This window comes from Rhinolophus sinicus, chromosome 2, assembly GCF_057876585.1.
Source record: "Rhinolophus sinicus isolate RSI-liver-muscle chromosome 2, RSI-T2T, whole genome shotgun sequence".
NCBI lineage: Eukaryota > Metazoa > Chordata > Mammalia > Chiroptera > Rhinolophidae > Rhinolophus > Rhinolophus sinicus.
In genome coordinates, this window is record NC_142502.1 from 90,267,966 (window position 1) to 90,282,127 (window position 14,162).

The following is a 14,162-nucleotide window of genomic DNA, read 5'->3' on the forward strand; positions in this document are numbered from 1 at the left end:
TTTTCTAAAGAAACAATGGTAGCTTCCATATGTTGCTCTCATTATTAAAATAGAGCCTATAAGCACAAGGGATATGCTATCTGTTTATTAATTTGCACTTCCAAATGTAGAGTAATTGGGTTTTGGATACCATGAAAAAAGAGATTCTTATATAACTCCATTAACCTTTCTGAATCTCCTTTTTTAATGGGTAAAATAAAGGGTTTTTTCACTCAGAGTTTAGACAGGGAACAGAATTCGACACACATGTTTTGCTTTGTGTTGTTCCAGCTTTATTGGGATATTACTGACACAGAACACTGTGTAAGTTTAAAGTGTATGAGTATTGATTTGATATACTTAACATATTGCAAAATGATTACCACCATCGCTTTAGCTAACACCTCCATCATACCACATAATTACCATTTCTTTTCTTCAACACAGATGTTTTGAATGAATGGGCTTTAATGACGCAATATTTACAGAGGAAGGAGCAAGGTTAAAGGAACAAAGAGAGCGGCTAGAAGTACTGGAAGCCTTTCAGTCGCTAGGCCTGCAGGTCTGAAGGAAGAGATAATAAATAGTAGGCTCAAAATGGAGGTGTCTCCTCTCAGAGATGGAGTGTAGAAGTAGGGAGGAAGTGGGCAAGAAATACCCTGACCTCTAGCCCCTCCCACCCTGTGTTCTGCTACCAGTGGCTCCCTTTGGCTCAATAGATGGAGAAAGCACAAGACAAAGGCGCCTCGGTGGTGCAGGCCAGAAGGGTCAGCTTCAGGGCAGAGAAGGGGAGACATTGCACGGGTTGGGTGGTACAGCAAACTGGAAAGAACCAGCACATTTACCAAATGATTTCTAGGGTTTCTTTCAGTGTTAATAGTCCATAATTTTTTCATGAGTAACTTTTCCATTTCATAAATAAATGCTGCCTCCTAATTATGCCCTTATTAAGACAGAAAAGGACATCTTTTGAGGTCGGTTTAAACATAAATATGCACACTATTCATAAACTTTATATGATACTGAATCTAATTGGTACCCCATATTTTTTAATCTAAATAATATCTGGATATGTTATAGTCTCTATTTCACTATACATATTTTTAAGCCTGAAATTCTCCATGGTTTGAGTAAATATTGTTTGCTGGCTATCATGTGACTCAAATTCTCTTTTTGCAGAATTCTAGGTACTATTTTTTTTTTTCTATTGGATTTTCTGGTACGAATTAGGACACAGATGAGGGCTTTAAACTCTTGCACGTTATGAGATAAGATCATGTGTAAACAGGTCTCATGGATCACATTAATTTACTGTTAAAGGCAAAAAATATGGTGATATTCAAAAGAACAGGCCCAAGTTCCCCACAACAGTGCACGGGTTGGGTGGTACAGCAAACTGGAAAGAACCAGCACATTTATGTGATTTCAATGACAGACTATTGATTCTCAAAGAGTGGTCCCTGAGAACTTGTTGGAAATGCAAATTCTCTGACCCCACCTAGTCTCCTGAAACAAAAACTCTGGGGGGTGGAGCCCAGCAATCTATGTTAACAAGCCCTCTGGGTAAGTTTGATGCTACAGTTAGAGACCACAAAACTAAACATTTTTAGTAACTTCCATGTTAAAATCTGTTGTTTTGTTATTTTGATTTTCAATGTTATAACATTGTTCTGCTTTTTCCTTCATTTTGAAGCCAAATATCTCAGGTTTCTCTTTATTGAGCACCAAAGATCCATCAGTCCAAAGGGAGATTATTAACAAGCACAATGACCTTAGAAGAATGGCACACCCCAGTGCCTGTAACATGCTTAAAATGGTAAGTTGTGTCTTGTTGATAGATCATTATCAGTTAGCATCTCACCTGTTAGCAAGGACAGTAAAGCAAGATCTATAAATGTAAAATACTTGAATCTGTGTATTTCACTAGAAAGTTGCCATATTGGCTGGTGGTTAAATGTAGCATACTGCATTTGAACTGAAAATCATATTGACTCTATCAGTATAGGACAAAAGTATAATTAATGGGCAGATGATGTGGAAGAAACCTTGTAAATTATGTTACTTGAATAATTATGTGCCAAACTGCAAATGAGAACTTGAACTATATAATAAAATCCAGTGTGTGGATCTGAACAATGAGAGTCTCACTCTTTGGCTATCCGCAGATAATATGCTATAGAATGTGTACAGATTTGGACAACATATTAATAAAAGGCGTATACACAGAAGTTGTTGATTAGCAGCGTGGGGAGCCTGGAATCCAAAATATGATGAATAGGAGCTATTTAGACTAAATAAAGACTATCCCAGGAGAATAGGATAGTTCACTCTAGGCTAATTACTTAATCTGGAAGAGCGTCAGATTTGCTGTCTATTAGTGGAAATTATAATTCAAATTTTGCTACATCTTTGTGAGGATTAGCAGAGAAATAGTAGTATAAATACAATGCCAGGAACATATGGGATACTCACTAAAAATGAGTAACTGTTTCTCTTCCCGATTCAAGTATGTAAAATGTTATCATATGACAAATGAATTAAATTGGTTCTGAAGTTTCTAAAAGAGCTGAGCTAGAATCAACAAATCAAAGGTATTTGGAAGTTATACTATACCACAAGAGATCAAAAAGTCTATTTAGCAATTAGTGCTACAATGAGCTATCTTAAGAGGTACTGAACATATACTTCAATCACAGGGCAAAGGTGTATTTTTTGGAGGAGATTCCTAAATTAATTAGAAATAGGATCTGTTAACTTTCTGATTCATTCAATTTCTGAGACTCTGTAAACTATTGCTTAATCTAGGCTATGGGAAAGATTTTTCTACTGAGTCTTATGTTTAGCTTCATTTCTAAGCAAGAGTGCTGTGCGAATTGAACGGGTAAATACCTTATGACCATAATAAGTAATTGGCATTGCTTTCTCAGAGATATAAGATGTCTGCTTTTTTCTGAACATCTCTTCTCATCTTAGATTGGAACTTTTTTTCTCTCTTGAAAGTAAAGTCTAGCAATCTTGGCTTAATTGTCTGAATTATGATAGTACTAAATTGTTCTTTACATTTATTTTCCTATGTTTTTTCTATTTTGCATATGAGATAAAGTTAAGTATTTATTTCCCATACATTTTTGTCCTTCACACTGTTATATTTCATATAGTACAACACAAATGTACTAATGCTTGCTATAGCATCTGGCAGTATATTGATATATACAGAGGAAGCCAAAAACATGTATGCACATTTTAAGAAAGGAAAAAACTATCAAAATTGTAATACTCAATAGGTACCAATAATAAAAGATGAATACAAGTCATGTTTGACTTCTGCAATTACAAGAGGTGCTCAAAGTGGTTACCATCAACATCCAGACCCTTCTGATTATGGCGAACTACTGCTACAGAAACGTTGACCAAAGTGTCCGTTTGTATATATTTTTTTGGCACCCTTGGTATATGAAGACTGCTGCAAATGCAATAGACATTGGGAGGGACAGCACATACTTAGTTCTCATTTCTAATTAAATAGCCATAGCCCCAAGCTAGTAAGCTAGCATGTATATATATATTTTTTCTGGCTATCATATGGATATATGGAGATATATATATATATATACACACACACACCTGTGATTATCCATCTAAAAGAGCATGCCTTGGTTTTGAAATGTTTATTTTGGTGCTGAGAAACTGGATGGCTATTTTCTTTCTCTAAAATATTTAATCTGTGACCCCATATAGAGAGATACTTCCTGATAACTGAGTCATTTAGGAAAGAGAGAAATGTATCTTTTGGTAGAACAATGGAAAAATAAGAAATACTAAAAATTATTCATCAAATAGGCATTTGTTTTCAATGTAATCATATAAATCATGGTTATCTCATAAAAGCATCATATTTTCATTTCTAAATTTTCCGCCCTCATTTCAAGACGTGGAATGACGAAGTTGCAAGGAATGCTGAAAAGTGGGCCAGCCAGTGCCGTTTGACTCACAGTACTCCAGAGAAACGGCAAATTAGCTGTAAGTCAAACTTCTTCAATGAATAATGTATCATTTTATAAAAAACAAAAATTAACTGAAAGTTACCATATGGCAGTTTGGTGACCTAGTTTTTGTTTGTTAGTTTTAGGCTTATCACCTGGCCCTGGACACACCTACCTTGCTCCCTTTCCTGTATTCCTTTGTTTTCTTTCTTTAAACTCTTGTCCTAAAAATCTCATTATTTCTGCTCTCCAAGCCAAAAAATTCAAAATGAGTCTGAGTTAATGGTCAAAGGCAAAAGCTATGAGAGAGGAAAACAACAAAAAATTGTTTTGAATTTTTTTCCCTGAACTTCAGATAGATGCTCATTGTCCTTGTTTAGCCATAAGCCAAGTTTATTCTTGAAATCTAAAAAATCTTCCGCTTAATACATTGTAGTCAAAATTACTAGTCTACAAATTCCTAGTGAAAATAATGACTTCTTGTAATGTTACTTTCTAGAACATAAGTGTAAATTATGTTAATGCAGAATTAAATCTCTACCTCACTTCCAAGGCCCCACCTGTCCTCTCTACTCCAAGCGATTTTAGGCTTTTTTACTAAAATCTGGTCAGCTTCTTCCTCACCACAGAAATGCCATGGTCACTCCTGCATCCATGGCTCTGATTTAATTTTCCCACTGGATATCCTATCTTATGTCTGGTCTACTATTTACTGCATGCTTCACATGTGCTCCTCTTATTTTGATAGCCAACGCTCAAGAGGTCTAAATCATGTCTTTAACATCTTTTAATATCCCCTCTATTCGTACTATAAAGGCAAAGTAGATAATCAATACTTGTTGATTAAGTATTAATCACTTTATTAGTGTTACCAAAATGATGACTGTGACCGTGTTAAGCTAGATAATCAGTTTGAAAATGAGTCATTATTTACATTTTTAAAAGAGCTATTCATAGGTCGAGGGTGGGGCATTACAATTCACAGATCAAAGCTTTTGAAATTGAAATTAGATTTCTCCAATAGATCAGTTAATGAGAGATGACTGTTCATCCTTGGTAGGTGATATTGATCGCAAGAATTGAAATAATGATATTCTAATAGTTTTTAGTGAGAATTCTTCGCAAGTGCTAGTTTAACAATCGGTTCCCTGTCTTTTTCTGATTTTTAGTTACTGGCTGTGGAGAGAATTTATTCATGTCCACTAATTTCACATCATGGGCAGATGTAATCCAATCTCTGTATGATGAAGTTAAAGATTTTAGATATGGAATTGGAAGTGTTCGAACAAACGCTAAAATTGGCCATTACACCCAGGTAAAAATGAACCGATAAAAGCTTAATGGTTTTTGTCCACTATCATCCCAGAATTACTTTTTCTCCTCAGTTTATTCTGGGAATGCCAACCACACATCTTAGCTATGCAATCTATATGTGAGCATGAAAGCCACTCTACAAAGTATGTGTTACCCGTTAATATATCTACAAGCATCCACCCACTATCTGTTGGATACCCATACTCATCTGGTCATTGTGACCTTGATTTACCAAAATGAATTTTTTAAATAACAGCTCTGGGAATAAAGTGATGGATTGACTTTAACTGTATTTAAACAACACTAAATGACCTTTAAACAAGTCTTGAACTATTTTCTCTGGGCTAGTCACAGGGTGAAATGCTAAAGATAATCAAGAATATTAACTCATATGTAAATTATTTTTAAGTTGTTGAATAAGTATCATTTGTATTATATAATCACTAAAGAAAAGTTATATTGGGACCCCTAAGATTATCTACACACACAGACATGCACACACACACACAAAACAAAACCAAAAAAAACCAAAATCAACAAGGTTTCTTCTTTTTTCCTGCAAAAGTCAAATTGTCCTTGGTGACTTCCCCTTGTTGCCCAGTACCCCATTGTCCACATATTTATGAATTTGAGGATGATTCACTGTTATAACAAAGGTATTGTGACTATATAAAGCTTTCTTGGATGTTAAATGAAGTCCCATAGTTGGGAGAGATATTTTAAAAAGAATAATCACCAAGTTTAGAAATTTTAAAACTCGGAAGCCAATATTTTTCGGTTTTTAAAATTCCCTTCATGAATAACTTCTAATAGGGTATTAGAAAACAAATAAGTCACACAAGGTGAGCACTATAAATTTAATTAAAATGACTATATTTTAAACTTTTCACTTACAGCTTGTTTGGGCCACTTCCCACCAGCTTGGCTGTGCATTCGCCTACTGTCCTCACATGAATCTTCAATATTATTATGTTTGCCATTATTGCCCCGAGTAAGTACAGCACAAGGGACTGCTTTTGGCATGTGGCAGGACAAATGGACTGCACCTTGAGCTATAATCCAACCTTTTTGATCAATCTGAAGTTATAGATAGGGTAGCTTCAAGGGGAGATTTGAGGGAGTTTTGAAGATGGGAGAAAATTGGGAAAGACAGGGAAGGACAAGCAGTACATTCTAAGGGGTGATAAAACTGTGGGGCTATTGTTAGATGGTGTATGGAGAATGGACTCTGTGGTCTACAAGGGTTCAAGTACAAATATTGGCTCTGTCACTTACTAGTTGTGTGGCCTTCAGTTCACCAATAACTTAACAACTTCCAGCTCCTTTTTCCTCTATATCGATAAAGAGGCAACAGGAATGCATTTCTTGCAGGGTTTTTCTAAAGATTAAATATAATAACTTATATTAAATGCCTAACAGTTCATGGCACATAATAGATCTTCAAAGAAAGCAAATTTGTCCAATAAAGAAGAAATATTCTGTGAGCTGTCAATCCCTAAAATCCTTAGGAACCTTGCTACAAACCTGTCTTCTGGTGGCGTACCTTTAGTCTAGTGTAAAGGCAATGGAACCACATCTCCTTTTCTCTTCATATATTTAAATCATGCCAATTTACCTTGAAATTGTCTTTGTGGATCCAACCTTCAGAAATCTCTCTCTCCCTTTTCTGACCCCCTGTGATTCTTGCTGTATCTTCTACTCCTATGGCACAATCCTATATTTCTTAGTCTTGTCACTAATTCTTTCCTTCAAATATTCCATTGCCAGAGGAAACGTGAACTCCAAGATAACCCCATACAAACGAGGAGAACCCTGTGCAGACTGCACTGATCATTGTGATAATGGGCTTTGCAGTAAGTAATATCCATTCTGCATCTTTAAGTAGCGATGTCTAGACCTTGCTGAGTGTGACAGTCTCAGAATCTGCCCTACTATATGTATGACCTCATTCTGCTTCTTCACCCTCCTTTTTCTACTTCGGTCTTTTTGATCTTGGCAATAAAAACAGCCCTACAAATGGAAGTGGTAAGTTCAGCTGTTATGTGTGAGAGTGGTGATGACAAAAATAAGACAGATGTTGAAGTAATCATGCAGAGCAAAGTTAACCCAAGCCAAAGTGGAGATGAAGTTTCCCATGAGTCTTTCTAGTCAGTTAGCTCCTACTTTTTCTCAGTTGGGGAGCGGAAACGCAAAAGCGTAGAAACTAACCAATTCTACTATTTCAGATAAGGTCAGGCTTGATTTGTTTCCGTCCCTAAATAAAAGCCAGGGAGTATATGAAAGGGAAACTTGGTGATGTTCTCCTCAGTATGGCCACCCCTACACACACACACACACACACACACCACACACACACACACACACACACACACATACACACACACACAGAGTAACACATTCTCTGTCCACTACATCAGTTGATTCCTCCCTAACAGCTGCATTTCAGGGGAAACAGTTACCTGAAAAAGAACTTTGGGCTATTTTAAGCACATATGTTGCAGATTCCAGCCAATCTTCTATTAATCCCCGGACACTACATACACACGTAAGTGCACATACCAGAGCCACTGATAGTATAGGACACTGTTTCTTTGTCTGGCTTGTTGAATAGGGTGTGAGTGGGGGTTTGACTTCCCATTTACGCTGGCCTCTTTGTACAATCCATTCATTGCACAAGCAGATATGACAGCACACATACAAACACACATGCACGCATACACACTGGGCTAAATAAACAACACCTGAGATAATTGGAAATTAAGTTTATTTCTGTTACTGTGCCCCTTGTTGGAACGTGGTAGGGAAATTTATCTGATTTCATAGACATCTGGGTTGTGTGAAACCTTTAACTGCTATATCAGGTATGTTTATTATGCAGTTTAAGACTATTACTTCTTAATGTATGTAGCGATCTATGAATAATACAATACAGAAAGAATAAATGGATTTTTCCTGGGATAATATAGTTTGGTATAACTAATACTTTAGTCCAAGAAGCAGCGTTTTATTTGTCTTTTATTTCATTTTAGCCAATGTCTGCATGCATGTGGATAAAGTCTTAAATTGTAACTCGTTGACCAGACAGCAAGGGTGTGATGCAGAAAACATAAAAGAAAAATGCAGAGCTACCTGTGAATGCCCTTTTGCAATAAAATAAAAGATACTTTAAGGGTAATCCTTCTTCTCAAGAGCAAAGTGACTCCATAAAGAAGAAAATTACTATAAAAATTTCATTGACTTCTTTTAAATGATCAAACAAGTTTTGAAAAAGTCTTCGATTAAATACATCCTCTTTCATCAATTAAATGTGCTAATATCAGAATAAAGAAAACCAGGTAATAAAAACAGCAAATTCAATTACTATGAACTATACATGAAAATGTAATGCTGAATCTAATAAATTCTTTACTCATCATAATTGTTAATATGTACTTACAGTTTTGTATAACTCTTATGAATAAATGTATTCAAAGATTCTAAAACAGAGGGCTCATAAACTCTTTTTTTCACTAAGGCATTAAAAAAAAGTCCATTGATGAGTGTGTGCCCCTGCACCCTTGAAGAGCTCTGTTTTCGCTGGCATCTATCGGCCAAAAATGACAAGAGAAGATGCTATTTCCAACACTAATTAAAAATATATGCATATCTAAGTCTGTTCGTAGAAATATGAAAGAAGTTGCTATAGTGATAATTTATAGACACTTATCAAGTTACTAGACCTAAATAAATTCACATATTTGGCCTCCTCAGTTTAGGGGGAGGCCGTGTTCCTAGAGAAAGGACCCAGCAATGCCATCATAATGTATTCCATGAACCTTTTGTCAAACCTTCCCTCAAAGAAATCTTGGCCATTTGTCAAGGTAACTGACAGGGAAAAACTGTTTTGTGGTTTATTAGATACTGACTTACTGCTGATATCTGAAGACCTAAAATAACCCCATAGTACATGGATCAGAATAGAACTCAGGTCAAGACAATGAAGTTTTGGCTCAAGTACATCTCAGAGTAGCTTCAGTAGGACTACAGATAGATCCTATGGGTAATTCTCCAGTTCCACACTAGAGAGTAAAAATCAGTATACTTAGACCTTCTCAAAATCCCCACATTGGTTCTTTGACCCAAAGATTAAGAGCTATCATGGTAGAGAGGACCAAGTGGAAGCTCCTGAATCTACCCATTCACTCCTAGCAACTTAGTTAACAAAAATAAACTCGAATGACTTGGGTACTGCAGAAATTTGTGTTACAACCAAGACAAAAAAATTCAGGGTCAAAGCTGTGTCCCTATCCTTATTTAATTTGCCTATTTGGCAGTGAAAAGGCAAGATGGCTTATGGATAGTAACTGTAGACTATCGCAAACTTAATCACGTGTCAAAACAACAGATTTTCTCTAATAGTCTTAAAATTGTCCTTATTCTATAACAACTAGCAAAGATAGTCATATAAAGTTTCCCTCTATGTAGCAAGGAAAATAGTATATACAGAGGATACCAAAAACATGTATACACATTTTAAGAAAGGAAAAGACTATTAAAATTGCAATAGTCAATACATACCGATAACGAAAGATGAATAAAAATCACATTTGACTTCTGCAATTAAAAGAGGTGCTCAAAGTGGTTACCATCAGCATCCAGACACTTCTGATTATGGCACACTGATTACTCCATAAGCAACACTGACCAAAGTGTCCACTTGTATATATATTTTTTGGCACCCCCGGTTTATACCTTTACTATCTAATCTACCCTCCCCATAGTACTTGTAGTAACACCACTTTTCACAGATTCACATAATATGTTATTTATTGCCATAGTATATCATACTACTGTTTTAATATCTTTGGCAAAAAGGATAAGGTTTTGTGCATATTGGTTTTATGAAATATTTCAGATGTGATATAAAGATTAATATAATGAGCATACATATGTTCACCTGCCCGCTTAAGAAACAAAATATTGTAGAGTTGAAACTCCCTGTAACCCCCCTATTCTTCCTGCCTCTATCTTGAATTTGTTACTTATCATGCCCATGAATATCATGGCATAGTTTTTCATATGTGCATCCATAGATATATTTACTATTGTTTTTTACATTTCCAAATGTTGTGCTCACTGTATACACTATCCATAGTTTGTCTTTTATCTCAATATTATGTTTTTAGAGATTTATTCATTCTGACGCTATCAAGCTTTTCACATTCGTGTTCACTTTTGTATAAATATTAAACTGTGTTCTCCAACCCTATATATTCTTTCTCCTATCTGTGGCCATTTAGATTGTCTCCAATTTTTCACCATTACAAACAGGGTTACAGTGAACATTTTACACATATTTTTGTAAACATGCTCCAGCATTCTCTAGGACTAAAATCGTTGCTCCAAAGATAATTTGCATTTTCCTCTTTACTGGGACTTGCCTAAGTATTCTCCAGACTAGCAGACCAGTTTACATTCCCAGTAGTCGAAAATTGGATTTCCAGTTTCTCTAGATCCTTAAAACACTGGGTTTAATTGTACTTTTTAAAATTTGCAAACATGAGACACTATTATGGTTTATTTTTTTTATTCCTTTAACTATTAGTAAGGTTGCAAATATTTTCATATGTTAGTTGGCCATTTGGCAATTCCTCTTTAGTGCACTGCCTGTTCTCACTGTCTATGTTTATTTAGGGTGGCAGTAGAGTAGGGTATTTTTTCTTAATAATTTATAGGAGTTCTTATATATTCTAGATAATAATTAGTTGTTACATGCTTTGAAAATATTTTCTCCTTGCTTATGGCTTACCTTTGTTTAAGTGTTTGAATGGTGACTTTTGATACAAATATTTAAAATTTTTGATACATTCAAATATATTGATCTTTTACTTTTTTTGCCTTTTGTATTTATTAAGAAACATTTTCTTACCCTGATTTTGTAACATACTCTCCTATTTTCTTTGTAAAATGTTAAAAGTCTTACTTTTCATGGAAAGCAGATATTGGTAGTTTTTTTTTCAAATTTCACAATGACGTGCATTGTGCATTGGTGTAGGTATTTTTTTTTTTTTTTTTTTTAAATCACTGAACAGCCATCTAGTGGATTTCTTAATCTTGAACTCAATCCTTCAATTCTGGGAAGTTTTTCAATTATTTCTTTGAAAATTTTCTCTGTTCTTTCTAGAAAGAATCAAACACTGGACACAATAATTTTTCCTCTTATTTTCTTTACTTTTTCTCTCATTTTACATTTCCTTTGTTGTTAATGTTCTACTACTTGCTTAGAGCGTTCTTCAGTATTTTTAATTATAACATTTACCGCCACTGAACTAATTATATTTTATATCCTTTTCGAAGCCAACACTCTTACCCACCCTAATCATTATCACCCGATGGGGAAATCAAACAGAGCAACTAAACGCAGGACTTTATTTCCTATTTTATACACTAGCAGGGTCCCTCCCTCTTCTGGTGGCACTAATCTATATTCAAAACATCACAGGGACCCTAAACTTTTTACTCTCAACGTACTGACTACAACCCCTATCCCCCTCCTGAAGCAACATCTTCCTATGACTAGCATGAATAATAGCATTTATAGTAAAAATGCCACTCTACAGCTTACACCTCTGACTACCAAAAGCACATGTAGAAGCACTAATCGCTGGGTCCATAGTCCTAGCAGCCATCCTCCTAAAACTAGGAGGTTACGGCATCCTGCGAATCACAGCACTACTAAACCCCATTACAGACTTCATGGCGTACCCATTCCTAATACTGTCCCAATGAGGAATAATCATAACCAGCTCTATCTGCTTATGCCAAACAGACCTAAAATCACTCATTGCATACTCCTCTGTTAGTCACATAGCACTACTTATTGTAGCTATTCTCATCCAAACATCCTGAAGCTACATAGGAGCAACAACCCTAATAATCGCCCACGGCCTTACATCCTCAATACTATCCTCAATACTACAAATGCATGCACAGCCGTTCCATAATCCTAGCCCGGGGCCTGCAAACCATCCTGCCCCTAATAGTGGCTTGCTGATTACTAGCAAGCCTCACCAACTTGGCTCTTCCACCAACAATTAACCTAATTGGGGAACTATTCATAGTAATATCAACATTCTCATGGTCTTCCACGTCCATCATCCTTATAGGGGCTAACATTGTTATCACAGCCCTATACTCCCTGTACATGCTCATTACAACCCAACGAGGCAAACACACATACCACATCAACAACCTCACCCCCTCCTTTACACGAGAGAACACACTCATAGCCATATACCTTACACCCCTGCTTCTCCTATCCATTAACCCCAAAATTATTCTAGGAACCCTATACTGTAAATATAGTTTAAACTAAAACGTTAGATTGTGTATCTAATAATAGAACATAAAACTTCTTATTTACCAAGAAAGTATGCAAGAACTGCTAACTCATGCCTCCATACTTGACAATATGGCTTTCTTACACTTTTAAAGGATGGTAAGTTATCCATTGGCCTTAGGAGTCAAAAAATTGGTGCAACTCCAAATAAAAGTAATAAACCTACTTACCCCCTCAATCTTAATCTCCCTGCTAATTTTAACAACCCCGATTATCACGGCCACCCTCAACCTCCACAAAACCAACACCTACCCATATTACGTAAAAACAACCATTGTCTGAGCCTTCCTAATCAGCCTCATTCCAACAACAATATTCACTCAATCAGGGCAGGAAGTAATCCTAATAAACTGACACTGAGTATCCATCCAAACGCTAAAAATTTCAATAAGCTTCAAACTAGACTACTTCTCCATAATTTTCATTCGTCACATGATCAGTTATAGAGTTCTCCCTATGGTATATACACCTAGACCCCTACATTGACCGATTCTTCAAATATCTCCTCATATTCCTCATTACAATGCTCATCCTAGTAACCGCCAACAACCTCTTCCAACTCTTCATTGGATGGGAAGGTGTAGGCATCATATCATTCCTCCTCATCGGGTGATGATATGGACGAGCAGAGGCCAACACTGCAGCCCTGCAAGGCATCTTATATAATTGAATCGGAGACGTTGGCTTTCTAATGGCCATAGCTTGATTCCTTTTCAACACCAACACGAGACCTACAACAAGTTTTCTCACTCAACCTAGACAATACCAACCTCCCCCTAGCCGGAATTGTTCTCACCGCAACAGGAAAATCAGCTCAATTCGGCCTCCACCCATGACATCAGCTATAGAAGGCCCAACTCCTGACTCTAGCACAATAGTTGTAGCAGAGGTATTCCTACTCACCCGATTGTATCCACTAATCGAAAACAAGACCATTCAATCCGCAGTACTATGCCTGGGAGCCATCAACACCTTCTTCACAGCAATCTGTGCCCTCACCCCCCAAAATCGTAGCTTTCTCAACCTCCAGTCAACTAGGCCTGATAATAGTAACAATCAGCGTTAACCAACCCCATCTAGCATTCCTCCACATCTGCACCCATGCATTCTTCAAAGCCATATGCTCCGGCTCCATTATCCACAGTCTAGGAGATGAACAAGACATTCGAAAAATGGGAGGCTTATATAATTCCCTTCTTTTCACTACCACTGCCCTAACTGTAGGCAGCTTAGCACTCACAGGAATACCTTTCCTAACAGGATTCTACTCCAAAGACCTAATTATTGAATCAGCCAACACATCATATACCAACGCCTGAGCCCTTCTAATTACCCTAGTCGCCACCTCCTTAACAACTGTGTACAGCTTCCGTTGATAAATACAGTTTTATTTAAGACATCACATTTTCCACTTTGCAATACAGTGCTTATAAAGGGCATCGTTGTTTCCTTTCCCTGTGCACATCTGCCATATTTAAGTTTCAGGAATACCCAGTTATTTACTATAC

The 14,162-nt window shown here is 36.4% G+C and overlaps 1 protein-coding gene across 1 annotated transcript; it reads left to right on the forward strand.

Annotated features, from left to right (window-relative positions):
• Positions 1–439: 439 nt before the first annotated feature.
• On the forward strand, positions 440–8,479 carry LOC109448870 (cysteine-rich secretory protein 2-like). The gene is made up of 7 exons (XM_088796330.1): positions 440–541; positions 1,673–1,795; positions 3,909–3,999; positions 5,132–5,277; positions 6,173–6,267; positions 7,044–7,129; positions 8,306–8,479. Exons 1-7 carry the CDS (start codon positions 440–442, stop codon positions 8,431–8,433), a joined length of 771 nt encoding a protein of 256 aa, XP_088652456.1. The 3' UTR covers positions 8,434–8,479.
• The last annotated feature ends 5,683 nt before the right edge of the window (positions 8,480–14,162 follow it).